Raw genomic sequence first — 26,128 nt, forward strand, 5'->3', positions numbered from 1 at the left:
TTTCTCAGAGTCCACAGTCTCTCATGCTTCATCTCCCCCTCCAATTTTCCCTAACGCACTTCTCTCCTCCCAGTGTCCTCTGTGTTATTCCTTATGCTCCACAAGTAAGTGAAACTCAACACTCAACAAAAAACACTCATGTCAAAAAATGGGCAGAAGACATGAACAGACACTTCTCTAAACCTATCACATTTTCAGTGTTAATGCATACTGCCAAATTGCCCTGTGGAAATAATGTGCCACATCCCATTGCCCCAGCAATGCAAGAGAGAACCTGTTCCTCCACACCTCACCAACAGTGGGTATCATCAATTCTCTCACATGTTTTTTCCAATCTGACAGGTAACAATATTGCACTTTTGTTAAATTGCATTTCTTTGATTTCAGTGAGACATTCAATATTAATCTTACTTGTTATCAATGCACATATACTACTAGTAGTGATAATAGTTAACATGCATTGAAAGTGTATTATGCATCAGGCACTGTACTAAACACTTTACAGAATTATCTTTTTAAACCTCATGATAGCCCCTCCAGATAAGTACTACTATTATCCTTATTTCACAGATAGAAACAAAGACTTAGTAATTTGCTAAAAGATATGAAGCTAGTAAATAGCAAACCCAGAATTCATTCCAGGTATATCTGGCCCGAAAGCCATGTTGTTGAGCAGGGCACTATACTTTCATTTACTGCTTTATGCAAGAGTGCTAATTCTATTTCTTCTATGTATGCTTTTTTATGAGTTTAATGTGTTCATAGCCTTTAACCATTTTTCAGTTGGGATGTTCATCTTTTCCTTATTAATTAGCAATAATTCTTTTCTATAGACAATATCGATTTTTGGGGCACCTGGGTGGCTCAGTTGGTTAAGTGTTAGAATCATGATTTTGGCTCAGGTCATGAACCCGGTGTCCTGGGATCAAGTTCTGTGTTTGGCTCCCCATTCAGCAGGGAGTCTGCTTGTATTCCTCTTTATCTGCCCCTCCCCCCACTTGCACTCTCTTTTTCTCTCTAAAATAAATAAATCTAAAAAAAAAAAGAATATTGATTTGTTGTCATTTTTTGCTACAACGTTTTTTCTCTGTGGAATTTACAACTTTTACTTCTGTTTATAATTAGTGCAAGGACTTGATTAATGACTGTAATAAGCCTGATGTAGTACCCCAGACATGGGAAAAAGCACATGCAGATCAGCTAAACTGTTATATTTTAGTGGTAGTGCAATCGTGAACAGTAAGGGGTTTGGACAACAGCACATGAATATGGAGAAGGGGAAGTAAGAGAGAAAAGAGGCAGATCAAGTCACAAAATGGTAATCTCCCCTTTAATGCCTTTCTGAGTTTCTTCCACTTGCAGAACTTCTTCTGCCATTTGACCACCTCCAAGAAATAGGGTTTTTATCACTTGGAATTGTTTATAGAGATCTAAATCTCTTCTTTTCATTACCCAATTTCATCACATGTTATTAAAACAAAGACAACACTTTGGCCATGGACAATCACCCAGAAAGTAGAGCATGTACAAAAGAGAGGGCATGGGGTCGGAGGCCCCATCTTGGAGCCCTACCAGGTGAGGACATGCTGTGTGGCCTAGCAAGTTGTTTCACTCTCTTGGCTTCCATTTCCTCATTTGCCAACCTGGCGTAATGATAACTATGTCACACAGCGGCTTGGAAATTACCTAAGAAAATGTTAAGGGTAGGTGCCTCATAGAACCCTAAGTGCTCAGCAGATGGTCCTCTGCCCCCACCTCCACTGATTCAAGTGAAAGAGAAAAAGAGGGTTCTGTGGGATTCACAAGAGGCATGCAAAGGCTTGGTCTGACTCAACGTCTCTGCTATTAAACTAGAACTTCAGTTTATGTGTTTCCAAAATTGTCCCATGAGACACTGTCAGAGTTAAACAGGAAGACAGCTGACAACCTAACAACCTAACTCCAGTTGGCGTCTCCCTCTACCCCATCTGTGTGCAGACAGCTAAACTGCCTATGTTGGTCATCTGCAATCATTTGCCTCAACACTTATTCCAGAAGATCTCATGGTCCCAAAAGTCTCTAACTTTGCCTTGGATTATCAAGGACAGCAAAGTTCTCATTTGAATAAAATAATACTAGGATTCATTCAGCGAAAATCCCTGAAGACATCAGGAAAATAGATGAGAAAGGTGATCTGCTTAATTTATTATCAGGACCAAAGCAATCCCCTCATTCATTCACTGATAATTTACTTATTTCCCAGGCATCTCTCCTAACCTCCGAACCACACCCCTCCTTTGACCTCAGGCTATGTTTATTATAATACTCTTCCTTTGTAAAGCATTTCAGACTTGAAAGAAAGTTTCCTACCATTAGTTGAGCCCTACTCTGCAAGCCCTTTACACAGGAAGCAACTGAGGTTCACAGGATTGAGCAGTTTCCAAAGCCACAGAACTAGACAATGACTAGAGTGCAGGTGCGTCTGCCCTGGAAGCCTGTCCACCAGGCCCACCTGCCCTTACACCTTTACAAAGCACTTACTTATACACCCATTAGCTCCTTGATTGCCTCCAAAATCTTTCTAAGTACCACAACTCCTGTTGCCTCTGCTTACTGATAAGAGACTGAAAGAGGCTGCAGGATGTAGGCGCCCCCACTGTCGCCTAGAACCCCTGGGGATGGCCTAACCCCACCAGGCAGGGCTCCCACAGCCAGGCCCTGGGGTGCCTGACAGAAAGTTCATGGCCCACTGAGAAGTTCTCTGTTGAAGGAAGACATAATGTTATATTTCAGCAAGATCTAAGTCAGTGTTGACCAACTCACTGAGGAAACCAGAATTCAAAGGCTCTGGGCTCCACAGCCCTCCTCCCCAAGGCAGTAACTTCAAGAAGTAGGTGCTACTCCCACAGTCCTTCAGCCTGTCCCCATAGTTCATTTCTACAGGTGAGCTGATTTGTCAGAAAGTTGATCAATATAACCAGCCCCTAAGGGCCACATAATAAGGCCTAAAACCAAACACCATTCTTAAGGAGGAAGCTCAGAAATGAAGCCAAAACAAATGTTGCTGAGATAAAGGATTAGAATAAAACTACAAGAGTAGCTGGCACAATGAAGCATACATTCCCCACATGATTCAAGGGCATAAGATATCAAGGACAACTCATCAGCCAGAGAAGGTACAGCTCAGTCAGCTTGTACCATTTAACACTACTTTTAACAAGGAATCATTAAGGCTTCAGAGCAAACACATTGAAACATAGACTTTTCAAGCTGAAAGACCCTTTGGGATAAGCCAGTCCAAACCCTGTATTTAACAGTCGGCAGAACTAATGTCCAAATAGGTTAACTGACTTGTCATAGTTATGTAGCTGGTCAAAGGCAGAGAAATGACCAGAAATCAGGTAACAGAGCTCCAATAACATCTTCACACAGGTGTTTAAACACTGAATCTTTCCTCCTATTTCCTCCTATTCTTCATATATATGTATATATGCACATACATGCACACACACTCCTGCATAATACACATGTGCCTATGCGCCCTACATACACACATGCACCTGCAGCCATGCATACATACACATATCTACCTACATACACATACAAGTGTGCACACACACATAACGCATTCTTCTTCACCTGATGCCACAGACTCCATATGCCACATCCTTATCAGCCCCTTCTGAACATTCAAATAGGAATATAATTCAGATGACCTGTCTGACCATGGGGCTTACTAAGAGAACCACTGTGCCCCAGGAGGGACCTGGCTCTCTTTCAGCTTTTTATTTTTATCTGTTGTTGAGGTGACATTTACACCAGTAAGAGTAGGAGCTATAGGGCAGTTAAATGACTGAGTGCAAAAATATTCACAAAGGGCTCAGCATGGTGCCTGGTACACAATAGACCCCAAATCCTATCTCAGCTGGGGATGTGTCAGGCAGATGACCTGGGTGTAAACAGCTGTTCTGCGGCCAGACAGCCAGGCCATGATGCCCCCTTTCTGTTTTTGACTTTTAGCAGCTTGCCTACCCTCACTCAAGTCTAGAGTCCATATATACGTAGGCCACTGCAAGGAGTGAATGAACATGCTTGCTGCCTGACTCTGAGTCAACAAACAGCAAGTGCTAAACAAACAGAAAGGCAAGCAGGTTTTTGATTTGCATAGGATGGAGAAGTGCACTGTCCTGCCCCTTCCTTCTCTAAAATCCCAGGACTGCAGTTTCCTCCTTGAGGGTGAGTTCTATAATCCCACAGTGCAAAGCATTGGGTGTGGCATAGAATTGGTATACAGTTCTCTTCTGTAGAAGGGAAGTTTCTTCGAACCCTTTTAAAACCCACCTAATCGGGAAGTCTTTGCCAGGGGATTCTGAACTGACTGGGATGGATCCTTTCTAGATAGATTCTCACACTTGGTCTGCACAATATTACCTTCCAGTTATTATTAAGATTCTTTCTGAGCATTCTCAAATCATTTCATCTGGGTTCACTCTTTCCAAGTAGAACATAATGCCCTAAAGGGCAATAATCCCCATGCCAGCTGAGAGAACATTTTGACCCAGTAGAAACTCAAAGGCCTGATGCCAGAATTTCTTTCTTTCCACCCTAGACAATCCTTGAGGCAAGGCCCCTGGCGTCTTTTAAGAGATTCTGCTAAAAGTCACTGTTTTCCAGAAACTCAGTTCTATGTGTGGGGAGAGGTATAGGTAGGTCCTGATATCTCTCTCTCTCATCACACATTCTGAATACAAGTTTCTCAAAGGCCAAATGCATAGGAGGCAAAGCAAGACACTTCATGGAATGGCATGGTCTCAAAACAAAGCCAGACACTCTGGAGGTCTCACACACTCAGAGCCTACTTGGTGAAGAGGTTCAGCTCTACAGTCAGCCCTTAAATCTGGAAATATTAGAAGCAAGAGCCGCAAGAGAAGGAGAAAGAGCCATGTGTTAGGAGAGTCAACTGTGAGAAGTCCCTGCTGGCAAGGGTTAGTGTCCAAAAAAGCTCTCCACCCATTCCATCCCTTGGCCAATGTGAAACGTTGGAACCAGAAATTTGGCTCAGCCTGAGCATCTCCGAGTTCAAATTATAACCATCGTGGAAGTGGCCTACATTCGCCTGAGGCCTCTGATGTAGTTAGGTCACAGTTCAGTGACTCACTGAATCTTTTCAGGGGAAAAGTATAGGAAACTGCTAAGGGTTCAGTACCTGACAATATATGGCTCCCATGAGATGCCCTCTTATACTCTGAAATCCTCATTCTGTACTGTGCAGTTAGACTGAGCTGATTGTTTCAGGAACGTTTTCATATTTAATTTAATTCTCACCACAATTTTTATTTCCCCCGTGAGGAAAGAGCTGCTGAGAGATTAAGGAGTTTGACAAGATTACACTGCTAAAAGGAGACAGAAGCCAAACTTGGCCTCTGCCAGACCTAAATCCAAAAGGCCCCTTTGCCTCTCCCTAGCTGAGGCACATGGAACAAGCTCTGGGTACTTTCCTCTGCTTTGCAAACAGAGGTTTGATGATATTGACCTCACAGGATTGTTATGAGGATTGGATATTAAAACAGAAAACTTAACAGGCTTGGTAAAAGGTAGCTTCCCTGATTGCTCTTGTTACTATTTTGTCCTCTGATGTCCTGTCCTGTCGGTGCCAGCTTATCCCTTCATCCCCTCAGTAGGACTTTAGAGATGTCAAGAGGCAGCTCTCAGTTAATACAGTTCTGGAGAATGACAGCCTGGTTTTCCATTCCACAAGAATGTCCCAGGGCCTTTCACTTTGACACAGCCTTGATTGCTATTAAACACTTGGATACAACTGATTGGATACATTTTAATTTGTATAGGTCCCTCCATACAACTCTAGTAATCCTTAAATGACCTGTAGAAAAATAATAAAGGATAAAGGAAATATTGCCCCACAATTTGCTTGAACTGACATCAGTCCTGGGGTAAACCATACAGTCCCTCAAAATGTTACTGTTTAAATGTGCATTCGCCATGAGCTCCTGTGCTTCTTCCCAGTGTCAGATCCAGGCTCTGACATTTACACACATTTACATACTACATTTACACACTGAAAATGTAACCCAAATGGAATTCATGGGAAAGAGGTGTTAGCAGCTCTGTAAATGCAGATGCTTTCTTTCATCCTTACTCACATACCAACATGAATTGAGATCTGGTACAAATTCAAGATAGTTTCATTTAAACATGCATATGCTGGCATTTGTTTCCCTCTCTCCCCAGCAAGATATCTGACCCCACTCATGAACACCACTGAAGTTCCCCTTGGGCCACCTCTCCTTCTAGATTTATCCTACAGCTTATTCTAGTCTCTGCTGCAACCAGTTCCAAGCAAATGTGGCTCAATAGCACCTCATTCCAAACCTCCAATGCCTGCTAGGATCTTGGCACTAACACGGGTAGCACAGGGGCTTAACACCCACTGTTTTTCATCCTTTGGGGGAAAGATTGACACTGCCAACACACATTTCTTAAAGCATCTGAGGAGCTCCCAGGGAGCTGCTCTCTTCTCCAAAATTCATCTATCCTTCCCTGACTCTTTCTCCCTGCTCCTCACTGCTGCTTCCTGGCATCATTTCCCAAATCAACTACCTGCATGCATGCCTCTGTTTCTGGCTGTGTCTCAGGGAAATCATTCCCTGCAAAAATTTTAGTGATCACAATTTTAAACTCAACAAACAGGACATGAGACCTTACAAAAAAAAATGTTTCAGTGCCATTTCTATATTCAAGGAAGCAGTCTGGAAGATATGGACTGAGCATTGAAATATACAAAATTCCAGAGCATCTCAATCATTTATGTAGATAACCAGTCAGAAATTTTGAAATAAGACTATTACCCAAATGGATGTGTTACTGCTAGAGCTCTACAAGAATGGTGAAAATAAAGTTTAATTTTACTTCCCTCAAGAGAGTGAGACAAAGAGGTAAAAAGTATCAGGTCTTGTTTGGCAATAAGCCAACAACAGGCCACATCAATGCTAAGAGGTTGTCACCACACCTGAGTGGAGATGGCTGAAGTAGATTTTAAAACATACTTTCCAGAAAGTTGAGACCAAAAATCCCACACTAAACAAATATTTTAACTTAGAGAGGAGGAGATTACCCTCTAAGGTGTACCTGGAGTGTGGTGAAGGAAGAAATACTAATACCACAATACTCCAAAAATAAACAGCATAGAGCTTGAGAAATCAATATTGTACTTTACCAAATATACAAAACATCTTGGGAGCATTCCAGAAGAACAAGGGTTAGCTGCAGATTAGTATAAGCAAGCAGACAGACTGCCTCCATGGCTCAGACCACTTTGGGGAGTACACCTACACACACGACTTATTGCGCATACCAACGAAGATTAGCCAACACACTAGACAAATGTTCCAGCTTCCCAGACATTGCAGACAAATGAAGTTCAAAGCAAGACACCACAAGCTGGCCTACCTTGCAATAACTATCCCAAAAGCTACTTATAAAACATCAACATTGATTCTTCTGCACAGGTGTGGTGAGTAGGGAGACTAAAGAGAACCTTCCCACTATGTTCTAGGGCATGGAGTGCAAGTGTGTAACAACCAGGGATTAGAGGCAGGGAACCCTGGCTAAATTAGGTTCTTCAAGTCCCTGAATCTTCTGTGACCCAATTTCCAAGTCTTACAAAATTAGGTGATAATATCATAGAAAAAATCATGAGGAAGAAGAAATGAAAGAGTATAATAGAAAGTTCTTTGTAAAAATAAATAATTTCATGTCTACTAGTATGAAAGCAAGGACAGACACTCACTTTTGCTTTAAAAATCCTATGTTCACAAACATGGTTAACAAGTGGAGGGGATGGGTGACATATGTTAAGGGGATTTAGAATACACTTACCTTGATGAGCACCGAGTAACCTATAGAATTGTTGAGTCACTATATTGTAAACCTGAAATTAATATAATTATAAATTAATGTAACATTAATATAAATAGCATGCTAATTACACTGGAATTAAAATTTTTAAAACTGAAAAAAAATCCTATGTTCACAATTAATGAGTCAGCCCCATAAACTAGCCTGAAAGGAAATATTTAAACAAATTTAGACTACAAACAGTTTTTTCATGCCCTTAAGCACTACAGAAGCATCCTTGTCTTATGACTGATATGAAAATTCATCCTTGCCTCTCATTGAAAGGCGTTTTTCCTCCTGGCAGTGTCATTTGAACCCAGCTTTAGTTAGAGCACAACCTTGAAAGTAACATGTATGAATTTATAAAATTCATGCTGGCCTCCTTTTAATTTGTAAAAATGGGTCAATGTTTCCTTGAGCAAATTTAAAAACACTCTACCTTTTTTTTTTTTTTTGCAACAAAATAGATGGTTCTATAGAGTATAATGTTAAGGGAATAAGTCTCTCAGAGAGACAAGTACCATAAGATTTCACTCGTATGTAGAATTTAAAAACAAAACAAATGAACAGAGAAAAAAAGGGGTGCCTGGGTGGCTCAGTGGGTTAAGCTTCTGCCTTCAGCTCAGGTCATGATTTCAGGGGTCCTGGGATGGAGCCTCACATGGGGCTCTCTGCTCAGAGAGCCTCTCCCTCTCTGCCTGCTGCCCTGCCTACTTGTGATCTCTCTGTCAAATAAATAAATAAAATCTTTAAAAAAAATGAACAGAGGAAAAAAGAGACAAACCAAGAAACACATTCTTAACTGGAGATAACAAACTGATGGTTACCGGAGGGGAAAGGAGGGGACAGGGTGGTATAGGTGAAACAGGTGAAGGGGATTAAGAGTACAGATATCATGATGAGTACTGAGTAATGTTAGAATTGTTGAATCACTGTATTATACATCTGAAACTAACAGAACACTGTACATTCAGAATGTGGGAAACCCTATATGCATACATTTTAGTTTTTACTGATAAAAGAAAATGGAAGGAAAAAGGTGTGAAGAAGGTAAAAGAGGGACTTAATTAAAGGTTACAAGGAACTTAGATAAAGGTAAAAAGACATACTGACCAATAAAAATGTGTGAACTTTATTTGAATCCTGATTCAAATATTTAAACTGTTTTAACAAAGTATGACTCTGATTCTTGGCCGCAAAGGAGAGACTAGTTCAGAATATTTTTTCTCCTCAAAACAAAAGAAAATTTCACAAATTATCTAAAAACCTTTTTCAGACATAGGAAATCAAGCAATATGACTGTCATCTCCGAGAAAAGGAAACAAAAAGTTGAGCTTTACAATCATCCTGGATTTTTACCTGAAAGCAATTTTAGAACAACAGCAAAGGGACAGGAAAAGCCAAGAGGAGCTCCACAACCTCACTGAGTTGAGGAGAAACAGACCAGAGTTCAGGGAGGCCAAGTCAGTTGGAATTTGTGGGGCAGAGTAACAGAAAGAATTGAAGAAAAGTTTAAATAATTTGGATGAGGGCCCCTTAAGTCTTTAACTGAATATGAATCTGTGCATTCATGGTGTAAAAATCTGCATCTGGACAAAGAACTGAAAAAAAAACTACAATCATTAATAGTTCCTAGAGGTTTCATAGGACTGGAAGGTATACAGATTCTAACTAGCCAATAGAATAATATGGCAACTATATGCAGAGTTGCCAGAAGGAGCACACCTCAGTAAGAGGGCTAACTTAGCCCTAAAGTACAGACTATTCAAAAACTGCCCTAAACAGGCTTAAAAACAAGTCGGCTAAGAATTAATCAGTACCATGAAAACTAATTTTCTGCCAAAACCAATTTTGAAACTCTTTAAGACAACAAAATCCAAATGCTCAACAACATAAACCTGACAATGTCCTGCATCCAATTAAAAATTACTAGACATGCAAAAAGTCAGCAAATTATGATCCATAACAAGAAGAAAAATCAGTCAAAAACTAGATCTATAAATGATAGAGATGTTAAAAATACCAGTTCAAGTCTTTTAACAAGCTATTACAAATATGCTTAAAATTCTAAAGGAAACATGAATATAATAAAATATTTTTAAAGGATCACATGGAAATTCTAGAGAAGAAAAACACAAAAACTGTAGGGAAAATTCCAATGGACAATCCTAACAGCAGATCAGATGTTGCAAAAGAAATGGGCATTAAAAAGGGCACATATGGCGATGAGCACGGAGAATTATATGCAACTAATGAATCATTGAACACTACATCAAAAACTAATGATGTACTATACAGCGGCTAACGGAACATAATTAAAAAAAAATCAGTGAACATGAAAACATTACAACAGAAAATACCCAAGTAATAGAAAAGAAAAAAAAAAAAAAACATACACAGAGAAACTCAGGGACCTGTGTGCCAGTATCAAGCAGTCAAATATACATGTAACTAGAGTCCAAGAAGAAGATAGAGAGTAGATGACAACTATACATATATACATATGTATTTGAAGAAATTACTGGAAATTTCTCATCTGTGATGCAAACAACAAATCCAAAGATTCAAGATGCTCAAGGACGCACAAGGTAGAGAAGCACAAACTATAGTAAACTATAACATAATTAAATTGCTGGAGACCAGCTGGAAATGTTTTAAGTGGTCAGAAAAAAAAAAAAAACCTGAGAGACATATACTCATAAAATTCATATGAATGTACAGAAAGCAGATTAGCTGTTGCTTGAGGCTGCAAATGGGGAGGGCAGGAGGAACTGACTGCAAGGGGACAAAAAGGCAACTTTTCGTGGTGATAAAAATGTTCTGGATCTTCATTATGATGATAGCTGTAGGAGTTTATACATATGAAGACTGATTTAACTGTGCTCTTAAAATAAGTAAATTTTATTATATGTAAAACACATCTCAATGAAATTCATTTTAAAGCAATATGACATTTTTAAATAATCAAAAATTTGAACACCTGCTGAGTACTTAATGATATAAAAGACTTACTGTTAATTTGGTAGATATGATGGGGCAATGGGTGGCTCAGGTGGTTAAGCATCTACCTTTGGGTCAGATCATGATCTCAGAGTCCTGGGTTTGAGCCCCACTTTGGGCTCCCGCCTCAGCGGAGAGTCTGCTTCTCCCCTCCCTCTGCCCCTCCCTCCACTTGCGCTCACTCTCTATCAAATAAATAAATAAGATATCTTTAAAACATCCTGAAAAAGGGGTGCCTGGGTGGCTCAGTGGGTTAAGTCTCTGCCTTTAGCTCAGGTCATGATCCCAGGGTCCTGGGATCGAGCCCCACATCGGGCTCTCTGTTCGGCAGGGAGTCTGCTTCCTCCTCTCTCTCTGCCTACTTGTGATCTCTGCCTGTGAAATAAATAAATAAAATCTTTAAAAAGTAAAATAAAATAATAAAATAAATAAAAATTAAAAAATAAAACATACTGAAAAATTTTTATAGATATGATAATGGTATTGTGGTTATGTTTTTTAAAAGACTTCTTATCTTTAGAAGTATATAGTGAAATATTCACAGATGAAATTATATATTGTCTGAGATTTGTCTTTAAAAAAATGTAAGTGGCAGGGAAATGTGAAGATAAAACAATATTGGCCATCAATTGATATTTGTTAAATTTGGATATTGAATATATGGGATTCATTACACTATTTTATCTACTTTTTAAAAAAGGAACTATTTGAAAAAAATAAAAATAATAAAATGCTATTTTATTATTTGGAACTTTTATTTATTTTTTATTTTTATTTAATTTAATTTATTTTATTTTATTTGGAACTATTTATTATTTGGAACTTTTCATAATAAAAAGTTTCACTAGTACTTTAAACACATGAATGATGTCATGAATTACTCATTTAGAAATCATAAACTGAGCAACTATTTTGAGATACAGGGCATAAAAAATGTAAAATAATATTCTCAAAATATTCCCAATTATTGATGCACTATCAATACTTCATTTATTTAACCAAGATTAGGGAATTAAATGGAATCTTATGGAAACTTTGAAATGCATTTTTTCAACAGTCTCAAAGACATGAGTGTTCTTCATTAAGTCCAGTTGCCCATCATATCTTGTACACTCTTCTCTATTAATATAGTATCACCAGCACTAGGCTGATATCATTAAATATGATTTGGATAATATTCTAGTTCACAGATGTAGACCTTAAATGAAAAGAGAAGGGAAAGAGAAATAATCCAAACTTCCTGATAGGGAATTAAAAATGGTAAAACTATATTGGTTATGGGGCGCCTGGGTTGCTCAGTGGGTTAAAGCCTCTGCCTTTGGCTCGGTCATGATCTCAGGGTCCTGGGATGGAGCCTCGCATCGGGCTCTCAGCTTGGCAGGGAGCCTGCTTCCCTCTCTCTCTGCCTGCCTCTCTGCCTACTTGTGATCTCTCTCTCTCTCTCTCTGTCAAATAAATAAACAAATAATCTTAAAAAAAAAAAACTATATTGCTTATAATAGCTTCCTCATGAGGCACTATTAGTTCAACAGAGAATAGCTTGATTATAGTCTGGCCTGACAACAAAGCTGGTCCCATAGACTTTAAGTGAATGGTGAAGACAGTATGTAAAAAAACTAACATGTAAAAGATCTTGAAAATTAAAAATATGTACTTGAGGTACAATTCTATCTGTACATAAAAATAGTAGGAATATGGATAGATATCTCATTTCTATAACTTGGGAAGAACTTGGTAAAGTAATTATAATCATTGCACTAAGCTCAAAAGGGACAGAGTAAATGGTTATCACTACTATGCAAGAGAGACTATTTTTATTTTTGCCAGCAAATATGCTGATTAATTGTGTACATTACCAGGATGGTTTCTGAGCATTATATCCAGTGTTTAAACTGTGCACATTTCATGATGCAACCTTACATACTCTGTCAACCCTTACCAGGTGGTCAGAGTACACCAACAGACCAGTAGGAAGTCTTCGTTAAGTAACAACACAGCCTCCACCTTGAGAAGCTGAGCTAATTAGAAAGCAGCTGACAAGTTCTTGAGTATACTAGTCAGAGCTCAGAAAGATCAGAACAAGTTCTTTCCCAACTAGATTTGGAAAAAAATTCAAGGCTCATGGAATCATTTATGAAAAGAATAATGGAATCCTTGGAACAGGCTGATTCTGGTTTAGCACCACAATCTGCCAAGAACTAATAGGAAATAATGTAGAACTCAGACTTCGAGCCATGCCTAGAAAGTAATAGGTTTATACTTTTAATGAGATCTTTGCTTTATTATTATTTTTTGGACCTCCAAAACTGGGGGTCATAGAATTTATTGTCCAAAATTGGAACACTTTTAAAGAGGGAAGGCTCTATTGATAATGACATGAAGACAACAAACTGAGACTATTCTGGGTTGACATTTATGGTCAGACGATCTAAAACCACAGAATGTTGTAATAAACAATTGAGCACATCATTTTATAAGGACTCCATTTGTACTATGCAACACATACCACCAATTACACAGCTTCCATTTTCACTGGCCAAGTTCATAGTGTTCTGATGTCACATAGCCTGGTGGCATCTCTGTCTTCTGATAATGTCAGAGTACTGTTGTACCTAACATATGTGCTCCATGTTTCTGAGCCATGATGACTTTACATATGTCCTTGCCACTATCGTATATGGAAAAATAGACCAGTAACAAGAAAGGTCATTCCAAGGGCATACATGGAGTCTGAAGTTGTACATACAAGGACATCAAGACCATTCCAACTATATATAGTCATACATTTTTATGCCTCAAGTATCTTTCATACCATCTTTGAAGTCTTAAAACTGAGTGATAGTCAATGTATTTCTTTCAATGTCAGAAAATTCTTGAGCTCAGTGAACCATTAAATATTATCTTCCAAATAGGAACAATTCTATTTATTGCTATGGAGGAAGCTCCAGAATATCTTGTTATTAAAAACAGGAAGGAAAAAAAAAAGAGAGAGGCACCTGAGTGGCTCAGTGGGTTAAGCCTCTGCCTTCAGCTCAGATCATGATCCCAGGGTCCTAGGATCGAGCCTCACATTGGGCTCTCTGCTGGGCAGGGAGCCTGCTTCCCTCTCTCTCTGCCTGCCTCTCTGCCTACTTGTGATCTCTCTCTCTCTCTTTCTCTGACAAATAAATAAAATATTAAAATAAAAAAATAAAAATAAAATAAAGAAGAGGGGCATCTGGGTGGCTCAGTGGGTTAAGCCTCTGCCTTCGGCTTGGGTCATGATCTCAGGGTCCTGGGATCAAGCCCTGCATCGGGGGTCTCTGCTCAGCAGGGAGCCTGCTTCCCCCACCCCTCTTTCTCTGCCTGCCTCTGCCTACTTGTGATCTGTGTGTGTGTGTGTGTGTGTGTGTGTGTGTGTGTGTGAAATAAATAAAATCCTTAAAATAATGAAAAATAAATAAAATAAAAATAAAACATAAAGAAGAGAGAACTGACTATATAATACGTTAACACTATCTACATGGAGGAAAATCTAAATATACATGTGTTGGCTTTGATATTTTAGTTTTTTAAGATTTTATTTATTTATTTGAGAGAGAGAGTGAGAGAGAGACAGAAAGAGTGAGCACAAGAAGAGGAGAGGTTCAGAAGGAGAAGCAGACTCCCGCTGAGCAGGGAGCCTGATGGGGGACTCCAGGATCATGACCTGAGCTGAAGGCAGACACTTAACTAACTGAGCCACTCTGGCATCCCTAGCTTAGATATTTTAAATAGAAGTGTAATAGGGTTTCAGTTGTCTCATCAAAATTTATATGTTGAATTCCTAACCCAGAGTACCTCAGAATGTGAATGTAGTTATAGATAACATCTTTTAAAAGGTGATTAAATTGGGGAGACTGAGTGGCTCACTCAGTGAAGTGTCTGGCTCTTCATTTCAGCTCAGGTCATGATCTCAATCTCTGGGTCCTAGGATCAAGCCCCACACCAGGCTCCCTGGGAGCCTGCTTCACCATCTCTCTCTGCCTGCCACTCCCTGTGCTTGTACTCTGTCTCTCTCTGTCAAAGAAATAAAATCTTAAAAAAAAAAGAAGAAGAAGAAGAAGAAGAAGAAAAAGAAAATTAGATTTCCCTGACTATACCTCCCATTATAGTTTTGACTTTGAAACCAGGTAAAAATTATATACTTATGAAACAAACTAAAAACAATGAAGGAAATAAAAGGCAAGATGCATCAAATAATGCTAACCAAATACCAGTTTGAAGAGTACACTTACAATTACCTGTAGCTATTGTAAAACTTGGTAATTTGTGTAGCTAGTGAATTATATCCCAGTAAAGGCAAAAAAAAAAAAAAAAAAGGGCAAGTAAAACTCAAACTGTTTTCAGTTATCACATTGTTAGCAAATATTGGAATTGATATTTTGATACAAGAACAGAGATGCACACCCATATACAAAACAAATAGGGAGCCATATTGATGTGATATTCAACACAAGTGAAAAGAGATACAGATAGCAAATGAAAAACTTCAGTAAAAACCTTATCATCCTATAGTGAACTGGAAATACTATGTGATCTCTTTAAGAATTATTTTTCTTTTTAGCACTGTCCACTGTAAAATCCTAGAAGCAATGACCGACAGACATCTCTAGAACTTAGATATTGGTCTCAATACTATTTCTACCAACAAAGAACTATTTGAATAAATAAATAATCCCATATATGAGGCAGGATATGTAAAGTGAGGAATATCTTGTCATATTAGAAATTTAGAAGACTATAAATGGACTTAAACACACCATACATGATTAAAAAGCTGTATACTTTTGTATACTTTATAGGGAGTACGCGCGTGTGTGTATCCTTTGCAGGATTCTAGGAGAACCATCAAATTATTTGAAAACAGGTAAGTAAACATAATTAAGTATTTAGCCTACTGCTGCACAAAATGTATTTCCAAGTAACAAATAGTTATTGAGGCAAATCTTTTCTTTACATAAGTATTCCAACTTATAAAGAAAGAAGGGATGAATAATAATGCCACTATCTTGCAACCTCTGGTGGCAATAAACAGTTGTCATTAATGGCTGCAAAGACCATGTGGCAATACACTAGTGGGAACTTTAGATGAATTAAGCTTAGACTCAAAATCACAGATATCTTAATTTGCAAAAAGAGCAACAACCAGTCATTATAAGCCTCCATAAAAAAAATCCACATCATCAGCATTCTTGAAAAATCAAAATAAAAGCTGAATATGCTCAAGCCTTTCGAATTGTCAATTCATCAAAAATTTAGGGGACAGAAGAGCATGTTAACTAATCAACATACAACTAACAACTAACATAATCAAAAACTCCAAACTGTAGGAAAAATCTACAAGACAAACAATCTGACCTATTTAACAATTCAACTTCAATGATAAATTAAAAACAGGGAAGGAAGCTCTATAAATTCAAGAGAATTAGAAGACTTATCAACTAAACATAATGGGAGCATCTTTAGATTCTAGATCAATCAAACTAATTGTTCATTAAAAATGACACTATTGAGGAAATTTTTTTAATATTTTTATTGAAGTACAACTAACATGCAGTGTTATATTAGTTTCGGGTGCACAATATAGTGATTCAACAATTCCATACATTACTCAATGCTCCTCATGATAAGTGCACTCTTAATCCCCTTCACCTATGTCATCCATCCCCCACCCACCTCCCCTCTGGTAACCAACAGTTTGTTCTCTGTATTTGGAGTCTGTTTTTTTGTTCTTTTTCTCCTTGTTTATTCATTTGTTTTGTTTCTTAAATTCCACGTATGAGTGAAAGCATATGGTATTTTTCTTTCTCTGACCAATAGTTCACTTAGCATCATAGCATCCAGGTCTATCCATGTTGTTGCAAATGGCAAAATCACAACTATTTTTATGGCTGAGTAATATTCCATTCATTCTTCTTCATTCATTCATCTATGGATGGACTATGGATGGACATTGGGTTGCCTCCATATCTTCGCTATAGATAATTTTGCAATAAACATAGGGCACATACATGTTTTCAAATTAATGTTTTCATTTTCTTTGGGTGGCCATCCCAGTGGAATTACTAAATCACATGGTAGTTTATTTTTAGTTTTTTGAGGAATATCCATACTGGTTTCCACAGTGGCTGCACTAATTTGAATTCTCATCAAGAGTGAACAAGAGTTCCTTTTACTCCATGTCCTTGCCATCACTTATGATTTCTTGTATTTTTTTTTTATTCTAGCCATTTTGACAGGTATAAGGTGCTATCTCATTGTGGTTTGGATTTGCTTTTCTCTGATGATTAGTGATATTGTGCATGTTTTCATGTGTTCATTGTCCATTTGTATGTCTTCTTCAGAAAAATGTCTATTCAGATATTTTGTCCACTTTTAAAATAAGATTATTTGGGGTTTTTTTATGTTAAGTTGCCTAAGTCCTTTACATATTTTGCATATTAACCCCTTATTGGATATATAATTTGCAAATATCTTTTCTGAGACTACTAAGGAAATTTAATACTGAGTAAATATTTGATAATATTATGAAAATATTGGCAATAATTTGAGGTGTGGTAATGATACTGTGGTTATATTTTTATTTTTTAAAAAAAGGAGTCCATATCTCTTAGAGATATTAAAGTAATTAAAGAAGAAGTAATATGGTATCCTGGACTTGATCCAGAAAAACCTAGTGAAGGGTAGGAAGTGAAGACAATGAAGATACAAATAAAATAAAAGTGGCTATAAATTAGTAAATATTGATTGGGATAATAGTTACATGAGACTTCATTATACTTTCATCTTTACTTTTATATATGCTTGAAATCTTCCATGATAAAACGTTGGTAGATAATAGAGAGGCTGTTAATCAGACAGATATTCTCTTCACAGCTCAATCACATTCTTTCCCGTGTGATTTGCTAATATGGGTTTTACCCTCTCTGAACAACACAATTGTCCTCAATGTTCTGGAAGAAAAACAGGGGATTTGACTTTTCTCTTTTTTTCTGGAACATTGACTAAGGCATTAGTTGCACTCCTGGCCTTGATAGTCCAAGGAAGTTTCCCATCCACCCAAGGACTGCTTTTCGCTTTTCCAGCTTCCACCTGGAAACTTTGCTTAGTAGATAATGGCCAAGGAATTTGGCCAACTGGGCCTACAAAGGCAGTCTATCTTTGCAGATGATCTCCCCAAGGATGAGGAGAATAAGACAAAGAATGTAATCTAGGGAGTTGAGCTGTTAAAATTTGGACAAGAGTTATTTTTCTAGATTTAAAAAAGAAAAAAAAGTGAGGACCAGTAACTTGTCTGGTAGAACAGGGACACAAACCCCAGATCACCCATCTCCAAATTCCAAACCTATTCAAAGAGTGACAACACCCTCTCTCGAGTTAAATGGAGAACTTCACTCCACCTCTATCCCACATGCACAAACCTAGACTGTGGGTCCAGAATCTGGGGACTGCTAGCCAAGGCAAGAATGATACAAGACTCCTCCCTAGCCTGATGGGAAGAGCTGAGTAGGACCCTTCGAAGACCCATTTTGCTTTGTTTGGTTGTACAACCTCATTTTTAGATCTGAGGATACTAACTGGATCTCATTTGCCACCTGTCACCTTCTCACCAGGACCTGTATGATAGTGTGACAATGGGGCAGTACCCAGAGGTATAAGAGTCAGAGGCATCCTATTCAGAATCCCCTTTGGAAAGACAGTCTTCTCTCAACAAACCTGGGGTGAGGGTCTGATTTTTAATTTGTTATGAAAAATGGCAGCCTCAAATTTAAAAAGAGAGAACAGATAATTCATTGTAAAATAAAGTTCAGGTTTTCTTTTTTCAGCTTTGAAAACTTAAAATTTGAAGAACTTCAGGTATTAGGGAAACTGGACTAGAACTAAACAAGGATTCCTCAGACTTGGTCAGCTCTGAAGGGACAGACTCCATGGCCACAGTATCAATGCTGTCATCTTACTGTTACAAATGATCCCAAGGGTTTTCTTTCATTCTCTGATAATATTTCATGCATTGTGCAGAATTTTGTCTCTGAATGGCAGAGACAGCTTTTCCAGTGATCTCTAACCCCTATCATACTGTGGCTGATCTCCTTCATAACTTCACATCTTCTCTCTTTCCCCTTTACCTTTCCTCAATTTGCCTTTACCTACTTTCTCTCTTCTCCACCATTACTAGATCTGCCTGCCATTCCCCACTCCCCAGGACCCACTAACTGGAGGTTACACTCAAGTAGCCCAATAACACCTCAGGTTAATGGAAGCCCAAGGGGTTTCTTGCTGGTTGTGAACCTTGGACTCTCAGAAAAAAAACTTCAAGGATAGTCCTTAGGTATGTACCTGTTCAGTAATGCCTAGCAAAATACTGGACTTCTTTGATTAAACCATGTCTAGGTGCTGGGCCAGAGTACCAAATGCATAGTGCCATAACACAGGTGGCAAACAGACACATAAGCCCATGTCCATTACAAAAATACATAAAATTACATGTTTTTATCCTTTCCTACACGTCCACCCTGAATCTCTGCAGGATTCTTCCCAAGTTTTCAGAATCTACCAAACAATCAGCCAAACAATGGAGGTATGGGTTATAACAGGGCACAAAATATTGTTTCCTATATGTTTTCACTAGGAGAAAGGAAGAGTCACGGAACTTTCACTGCCACCTGACTTCTAAAACTAAGAGTCAGGACCCTCTCTGTTCCTCAAGAGAGAATTCACATAGGTCCAGTGCCACACATTTTCCCTTGGGACTCTGAACCTTAGCCTGTCCTCTGTGCCTGGAGCTCTTAGGTTCTTAAGGGCATTATAATGTAGACTCATCCACAGGTCCAGGTTCCCACAGGAAAGTACTTTTAAGTTCACCTTTTCTTTATACCTGGAGGCGGACAGCAGCTACCAGAGGAGGTTAGCAAGAAACTCAAAACTGTTTCCAGGTTACCCACAGGGAATGTTATCAAGGTGATCCCATGTTCCCACTGTGCAAAGTCTGTATGCTCTTTCATTTTTTTTTTTTAAGATTTTACTTATTTATTTGACAGAGAGAGAGACACAGCAGGACAGGGAACACAAGCAGGGGGAGTGGGAGAGGGAGACGCAGGCTTCCAGCCCATCAGGGACCCCAGTGCAGGGCTTGATCCCAGAGTCCTGGGATCAGGACCTGAGCCCAAGGCAGACAGTCAACGACTGAGGCACCCAGGCACACCAGGTATGTTCTTTCAATTCAGGGACAAGTATTGGTATTTCCACTCAGAGTCAACTTCCAGTCTCCCAAATTACTTTAAGCATTTTAGGAATTAAATTATTTCCCACCCACATTAGAATTTAGAACTGGGGTTTGAAGCACTATCAAATCATTAAATGTGCAGATAGCTTCCAGTTAATTTAATTCTTGGTGTCTACAGATACATGCATTATCTTCCTTTGCCTAAAACCATTTCAGGTAGGCCACAAGATCATAGAAATGTGAACTCATCTTTGGCCATAGCTTATTCACTTCTCTCCATGGAAAGAAAAAGGCAAGGGGGAAAAAAAACACACAAGTTAATAGGTCTTTCATAACTGCAAGTGTTTAGTCAGGCTCTACCCACTGGTATTTAATCCCTCAGTGGATTAAGAATTAGGGAGCAGAAATCTCTAACCATTTCTGAAGAACTTATGAACTAACAAAACATTGAACGTGAATTTTTTTTACAGTGCCTGGGCTTGAGGATGTTGTGGATAGAGATGCACAGAATGGATCATTTCTCCATCCATTCTTGTCTTTCTTAAATCTGGACAAAGTGAGTGATTTCCCTGGCTGTAAACAGCAGTTAAAGATAACATACCAAAATCAACCACAAAGGGAAACAGCAGTTTTATTTCTGATCTTAATTAAAGACAAATGCAGCCTGTCCTCAGCAAATGGCACAACGTGACATTCTGGAAGCAAAGACTTGGCACACTGCAGTGAGGGGAAAAGACAAAACTCCTGCCCTAGTGGGGCTCCCACTCTAGTTCTTGAGGATCTTTTTACCTCCTTAAGTTAGCCCACCTCCTGCTATTCTTACCAGGGCCTTCTTTCCAAGGTCCATCACCAATGGTCACTCTGAAAATAGAAAAGATTTTCTTGCTGAGAATTCTCCCACCTCCATCTTTCCCTTCCAACCTTTTTAGGCTCCAAACCTGCAGACAGTCACCCACCAGCATCCCAGCACTGAGGCTAGGGAAAGACCCATCCCAAAGGAGAGACTGGCAGGTCCCTTTCCCACCTGAGATGGGGTAAAGAAAGGGTCTGCTCCTTCTGAGGATGAGCAAGAGGGAAGGCACTGGGTAAAAAATAGATAAATGAGCACTGATGGGGGCAGTCTGCCTTCCCCAGGAGCAGCCAACACTCCTTTGATCAAAGCCCCATCTCCAGGTTGCCTGCCCAGGAGATCCACAACCCCCTCCCTGTTTTCACCAAAGCAGATGTGCACATTCTGGAACTAGCAGGCTAAGACAAAGAGTGCCACTGCCACTATAGTCCGGGGGGTTGCATGCTCACATACCACCTTGCCTTGCAAACTCCCTAGGGGCGAAAATGTACTTCCTGTACATTTAATCCAAGAAAAAAATGAGTGCCAGCAAACTATCCGTGCAAGAGATGAGAGAAAATTTAGGAGTCCATTTGGATGGCCCTCTTTTTACAGGCAAAGAAGATCCAAACTTCGGCCTCACCTGGCCGTGTATGTACGCGGCAGCAGGGCACAGTATGTTGCCCAATTTTCTTCTATGCTCTCTGAACAATATCCCTATCAACAGTCCATTAGTCCATAAACTTCCCAGACTAACATGAGAGCCTCCTTGCCTCCTGCACCTGGGCTGGGGGATCTGGGGAGGGAGGAGGAGGGAAGATAGGGGAATGCAGAGCACCAGGGTGGAGAAAGTCATGGAGGTCCAGGGAGGACAGCCCGTAGAAGTGAGTGTTGAGGTGAGTGTTGCTGCTAATCTAGAGGTGTCTGGGCTGCATCAGGGTCACGAGTTTGGTATTAGCTGTATGACTCCAATCCTGCAGTACAGCACACCTATGCTGTATCTAAGATGGAACTGGGTGATGGCTGGGCACCTTGGCACTGGAGTGTCTCAAGGGCCTCCCTTAGACTCTGCAGCCAAACTGGACACCCACCTCAACCAACTTGCCCAGGCTTATCTCACTCAAAAAATAAGCCTTCTTCCTTTTGCCCTGCCCACCTCCAGAGTTCAAATGAGGATGACATTCATTGTGCCTGTCTTTTGTCACTAGACAAATCGCTGCCTCTTTACCTGGCTGCTATCTTGCCTTAGCCCACTCCCCCATTCCAGGTCCAAGGGACCATAAACTCCCAGGGCTAGAGTGAGCAGATTCCTTAAAGAGAGGCTCATCTCTGGAAAAGAATCCATTCCCCACCCCACTCCCAAGTCAAACACGCAATAAATGTCAGTCTAATCTCCAAATAATCATTTCTCCAAACACAAAGCTAACAGAACCGCCGATGGGTCTGTCATTTTGCCCGCCCCACTCTAAAAGCCTTCAAAACTGCCTGAATAAAGATAAGAAAGGATTGTGTACGTTTTCTACACAAATGGTGGAAAGTAATAAAATAAACATCAAAGGTGAGCTTCCATGTACTCGCAGCTCCGTCGCTATGTCCAACAAAGGCAGGAAAAAGGAGGAAACCTCAGCGTGGAAGGGCAGCGGGTTAGAAGTGCACCCTTCCGGGGGGGTCCAGGGCGCCCCATCCCTGGGGTATTGACACGTAGTAGGCCCAACCGTCCTGCAGCAGAAAAAAGTCCCCCTTTCTCGACAGTCCAAAACCACAGCAAAAACCCTCACGGGGAAATTGGGAAGAAATGGTCGTAAACATATCGTGCTCTCACCACCCCCCTCCCAGTCCCGGGAAACACACCCTCCCTTTCATTCCCGTTGATTAGTCGGAACCGAGAAGAGCACGTCCCCCGCTTCGCCCGTGTCTGCAGGGTTCTGCAGGGGTACACACGCAGGCAGAGCCTGGCTCCCTGAGCCATACACAGCAACCCCAGGGAAAGAGGGGAACAATGCTGCTCTAACCCAAGAGCCACCAGCCGGGTAAAGAAAAGGTAAAGGAAAACGAAAGAAAAGTGAAAGTCAGAGGCCAAATAATCGAGCAAGAGTCAAGGTCCTGAAAGGGAGGGTGGGGAGAAAAAAAAAAGAAAGAAAATATCACAATTTCAAGTCCAGTATGAAAGAAAAGAAAGAAAGAAAGGAAAAGAAAAACAGAGAAGAAAAGAAGAAAGATAGGACGGAGGGAGAAAGAAAAGAGAAAAAAAAGACCGCCAAAGAAAATCATAGAAAGGTGCACAGCATATGGCTCCCATAGGCGGTCCCTGCAAAGTGTCTTGCGCGGTCCTTGCTGTTAGCTGTCAGTAACTACAGGGGTTTGCTTTCGGAAGAAGCAGTTTTCACTACACCGCTTGCTCTTTGGGAGAATCGTAGGCCTGAGCAAAGTCCCTGCCACCCTGCACCCAGTCCTTCCAGGTGCCCCCACCCCCGGCCCGAGGATAGCCCCCCGCCACTGCCCAAATCGTCTCCTGGAGCTGCAAGACGCAGGGACCCCTCCCAGGCGGTCGGGCGCTCACACCTGAGGGAGGAGCCGGGCGGGAGGGGCCCGGCACGCAGGCAAACTCTCAGACACGCGCACACCCCCAGCCGCGCGCAGGCTTCCCATTGGCAGGAGGCGGAGGGCGGGGCCGGGCCGACCCAAAACAAACAACCTGCGCCTTGACTTTGCTGCGGCGCTGCCGCATGGCCTCGGCCTGGTGTGCGCCCTCCCGGGAGCCTCGGCCACCTAGGCCACCTCGTTCCCCCACCCCTCGGCCCTCGGCGCCCAGGCCCCGCCCCCTCGGAGCGGCCGCAGGGTTATATTGGGCCGGGGCGAAGGTGGAAACGAGATGTAACAGCGGACGGCCAGCGCGGAGATGCAGCTTCGGAGAGCCGGGGCGGAAAGGCGGCTACGGGCGCCACGGCCTCCGGGACTCGGCTCCGCGGGCGCTCAAGGCTGAGGGCTCCAGACCCTACCCCAAGGGTGGCACGAACACCGGTTGGCACCATCTCCGTGCCCCCAAAGATTCCTGCCCCGGACCTGGGACCTCCAGTGAAGAACACCTTCTGGTCTCTTGAATGGATAGCAGATGCTCACGCTTCTTCCTTCCAGCAAGAAGTCCCAAACCCGGCACACTTGGGCATCAGAGGGTGGAACCGCGCCCCTGTACGCATTCACCCCGAAGTCTCTCATCCTTGAACTGATGACAGTACCCACCCAACTCCTTCCTCTCCGCCCCTCTTAGTTCACCCAATAAGCACAACTCCTCCAAAAAAAATTTCAGCGGAAGAAGCCTCTTCAACGGAAAAGTGACTGTCTCTCGCAAGAAGAGGGAGAGCTCCCAGGAAAGAAAGGCGAAGACCCCTGGCCTCGAGATCTCCATTCCAGCCCCCCGCACCAGCTTCCCAAGGCCACGCGAAGGAAAGGGTACGGCCCAGGGCAGGGACAGGGTGCGCGGGCATGAAGTTGGAGGTGTTTGACCCCCGCGCGGCCCACGGGGACAAGCCGGTTAGTGATCTGGAGGGTGCAGGCGGGAGCAACGCGCCATCTCCGCTGTCGGCAGCTGGCGACGACTCCTTGGGCTCGGACGGGGACTGTGCGGCCAACAGCCCCGCGGCGGGCAACGGCGCCGCGGAGCTGGCGGGCGGTGGCGAGCCAAGCCCAGGCGGGGGACCGGGCGAGGAGGAGGAGGGCCCAGCGGTGGCTGCGGCGGCGGGGCACGCGGAGGCCTGCGCGGTGGGGCCGGGTGCGGGGAGCGCGGTGGGCGGCGAGGGCGCGCGCAACAAGCCCTACACTCGGCGGCCCAAGCCCCCGTACTCATACATCGCGCTCATCGCCATGGCTATCCGCGACTCGGCGGGCGGGCGCCTGACGCTGGCCGAGATCAACGAGTACCTCATGGGCAAGTTCCCCTTCTTCCGCGGCAGCTACACGGGCTGGCGCAACTCGGTGCGCCACAACCTCTCGCTCAACGACTGCTTCGTCAAGGTGCTGCGCGACCCCTCGCGGCCCTGGGGCAAGGACAACTACTGGATGCTCAACCCGAACAGCGAGTACACCTTCGCCGACGGGGTCTTCCGCCGCCGCCGCAAGCGCCTCAGTCACCGGGCGGCGGCCCCCGCACCTGGGCTTCGGCCCGAGGAGGCCGCTGCCCACCCCCCTGCCGCACCCCCGCCGCCCGCACCCGCCGCCCCGGCTTCTCCCCGCGCGCGCTCGCCTGCCCGCCAAGAGGGGCGCTCCAGCCCGGCGGGCAAGTTCTCCAGTTCCTTCGCCATAGACAGCATCCTCAGCAAACCCTTCCGCAGCCGCCGCGACGGGGAAGCGGTCCCCGGGGCGCGCGTGCCGTGGGGCGCCTCGCCCTGCCCGCCGCTGCCCACATATCCCGCATTACTCCCCGGCGCCTCTGGAGGGGCTCTGCTGCCGCTGTGCGCGTATGGGACGTCCGAGCCGGCGTTGCTGGCCGCGCGCGGAACCGACGCGCAGCCCGCGGTGCCACCCGCCGCACCTCACCTCCTGCTCGCGCCCCTCTCCTCCTCCGCCCCAGCCAAGCCGTTTCGAGGCCCGGTGGCCGGCGGCGGCGCGCACCTGTACTGCCCCCTGCGGCTGCCCGCGGCCCTGCAGGCGTCCTCGGTCTGTGGCCCCGGCACGCACCTGCCTTACCCAGTGGAGACGCTTCTGGCCTGAACAGAGCCGCGGAGCCCCCCAAAGGTGGGCGCCTTTGGGGAGGCAGGAAACGCAGGCCGGGGCTTTGTATTTTTCTAGACAGACAAAAAAAAAGAGAGAGAGAGACGTTAATAGAAAAGTCTCCATCAAACGTGCCTTAAAGCTAAAGCATTTTTGACATAAGTGTTCAAATTTAATTCAGATTATTTTTCATCTTTTGTGACTTTACAGAAGACCAAACCAGTTCGCCATAATTGTTTTAGGTTCTTGACCAAGCCTGTCCTTCCCTCACTTCACAAAGACTTTTCCTATCTTCTTACTCCCCCTTATTCCTATTTTTGTCGCACCTTCTATTGATTTGTCCCTTTAAAAAAAAAATCAGGGAACCATTCCATAGGATAAATGATATGACTACTATATGGGGTTTAATGGCCCCTGCTCCATGTAAGTATGTGGCATTTATAGGCATGACTGAG

At 42.4% G+C, this 26,128-nt stretch overlaps 1 protein-coding gene across 1 annotated transcript; it reads left to right on the top strand.

Annotated features, from left to right (window-relative positions):
- Window positions 1–24,437: 24,437 nt before the first annotated feature.
- FOXQ1 (forkhead box Q1) lies at window positions 24,438–25,759 on the top strand. Its single transcript, XM_059399330.1, has one exon. The coding sequence runs from the start codon at window positions 24,450–24,452 to the stop codon at window positions 25,671–25,673; it is 1,224 nt and encodes a 407-aa protein (XP_059255313.1). The 5' UTR covers window positions 24,438–24,449; the 3' UTR covers window positions 25,674–25,759.
- Window positions 25,760–26,128: the final 369 nt, after the last annotated feature.

This window comes from Mustela nigripes, chromosome 5 (genome assembly GCF_022355385.1).
Source record: "Mustela nigripes isolate SB6536 chromosome 5, MUSNIG.SB6536, whole genome shotgun sequence".
Classification (NCBI taxonomy): domain Eukaryota; kingdom Metazoa; phylum Chordata; class Mammalia; order Carnivora; family Mustelidae; genus Mustela; species Mustela nigripes.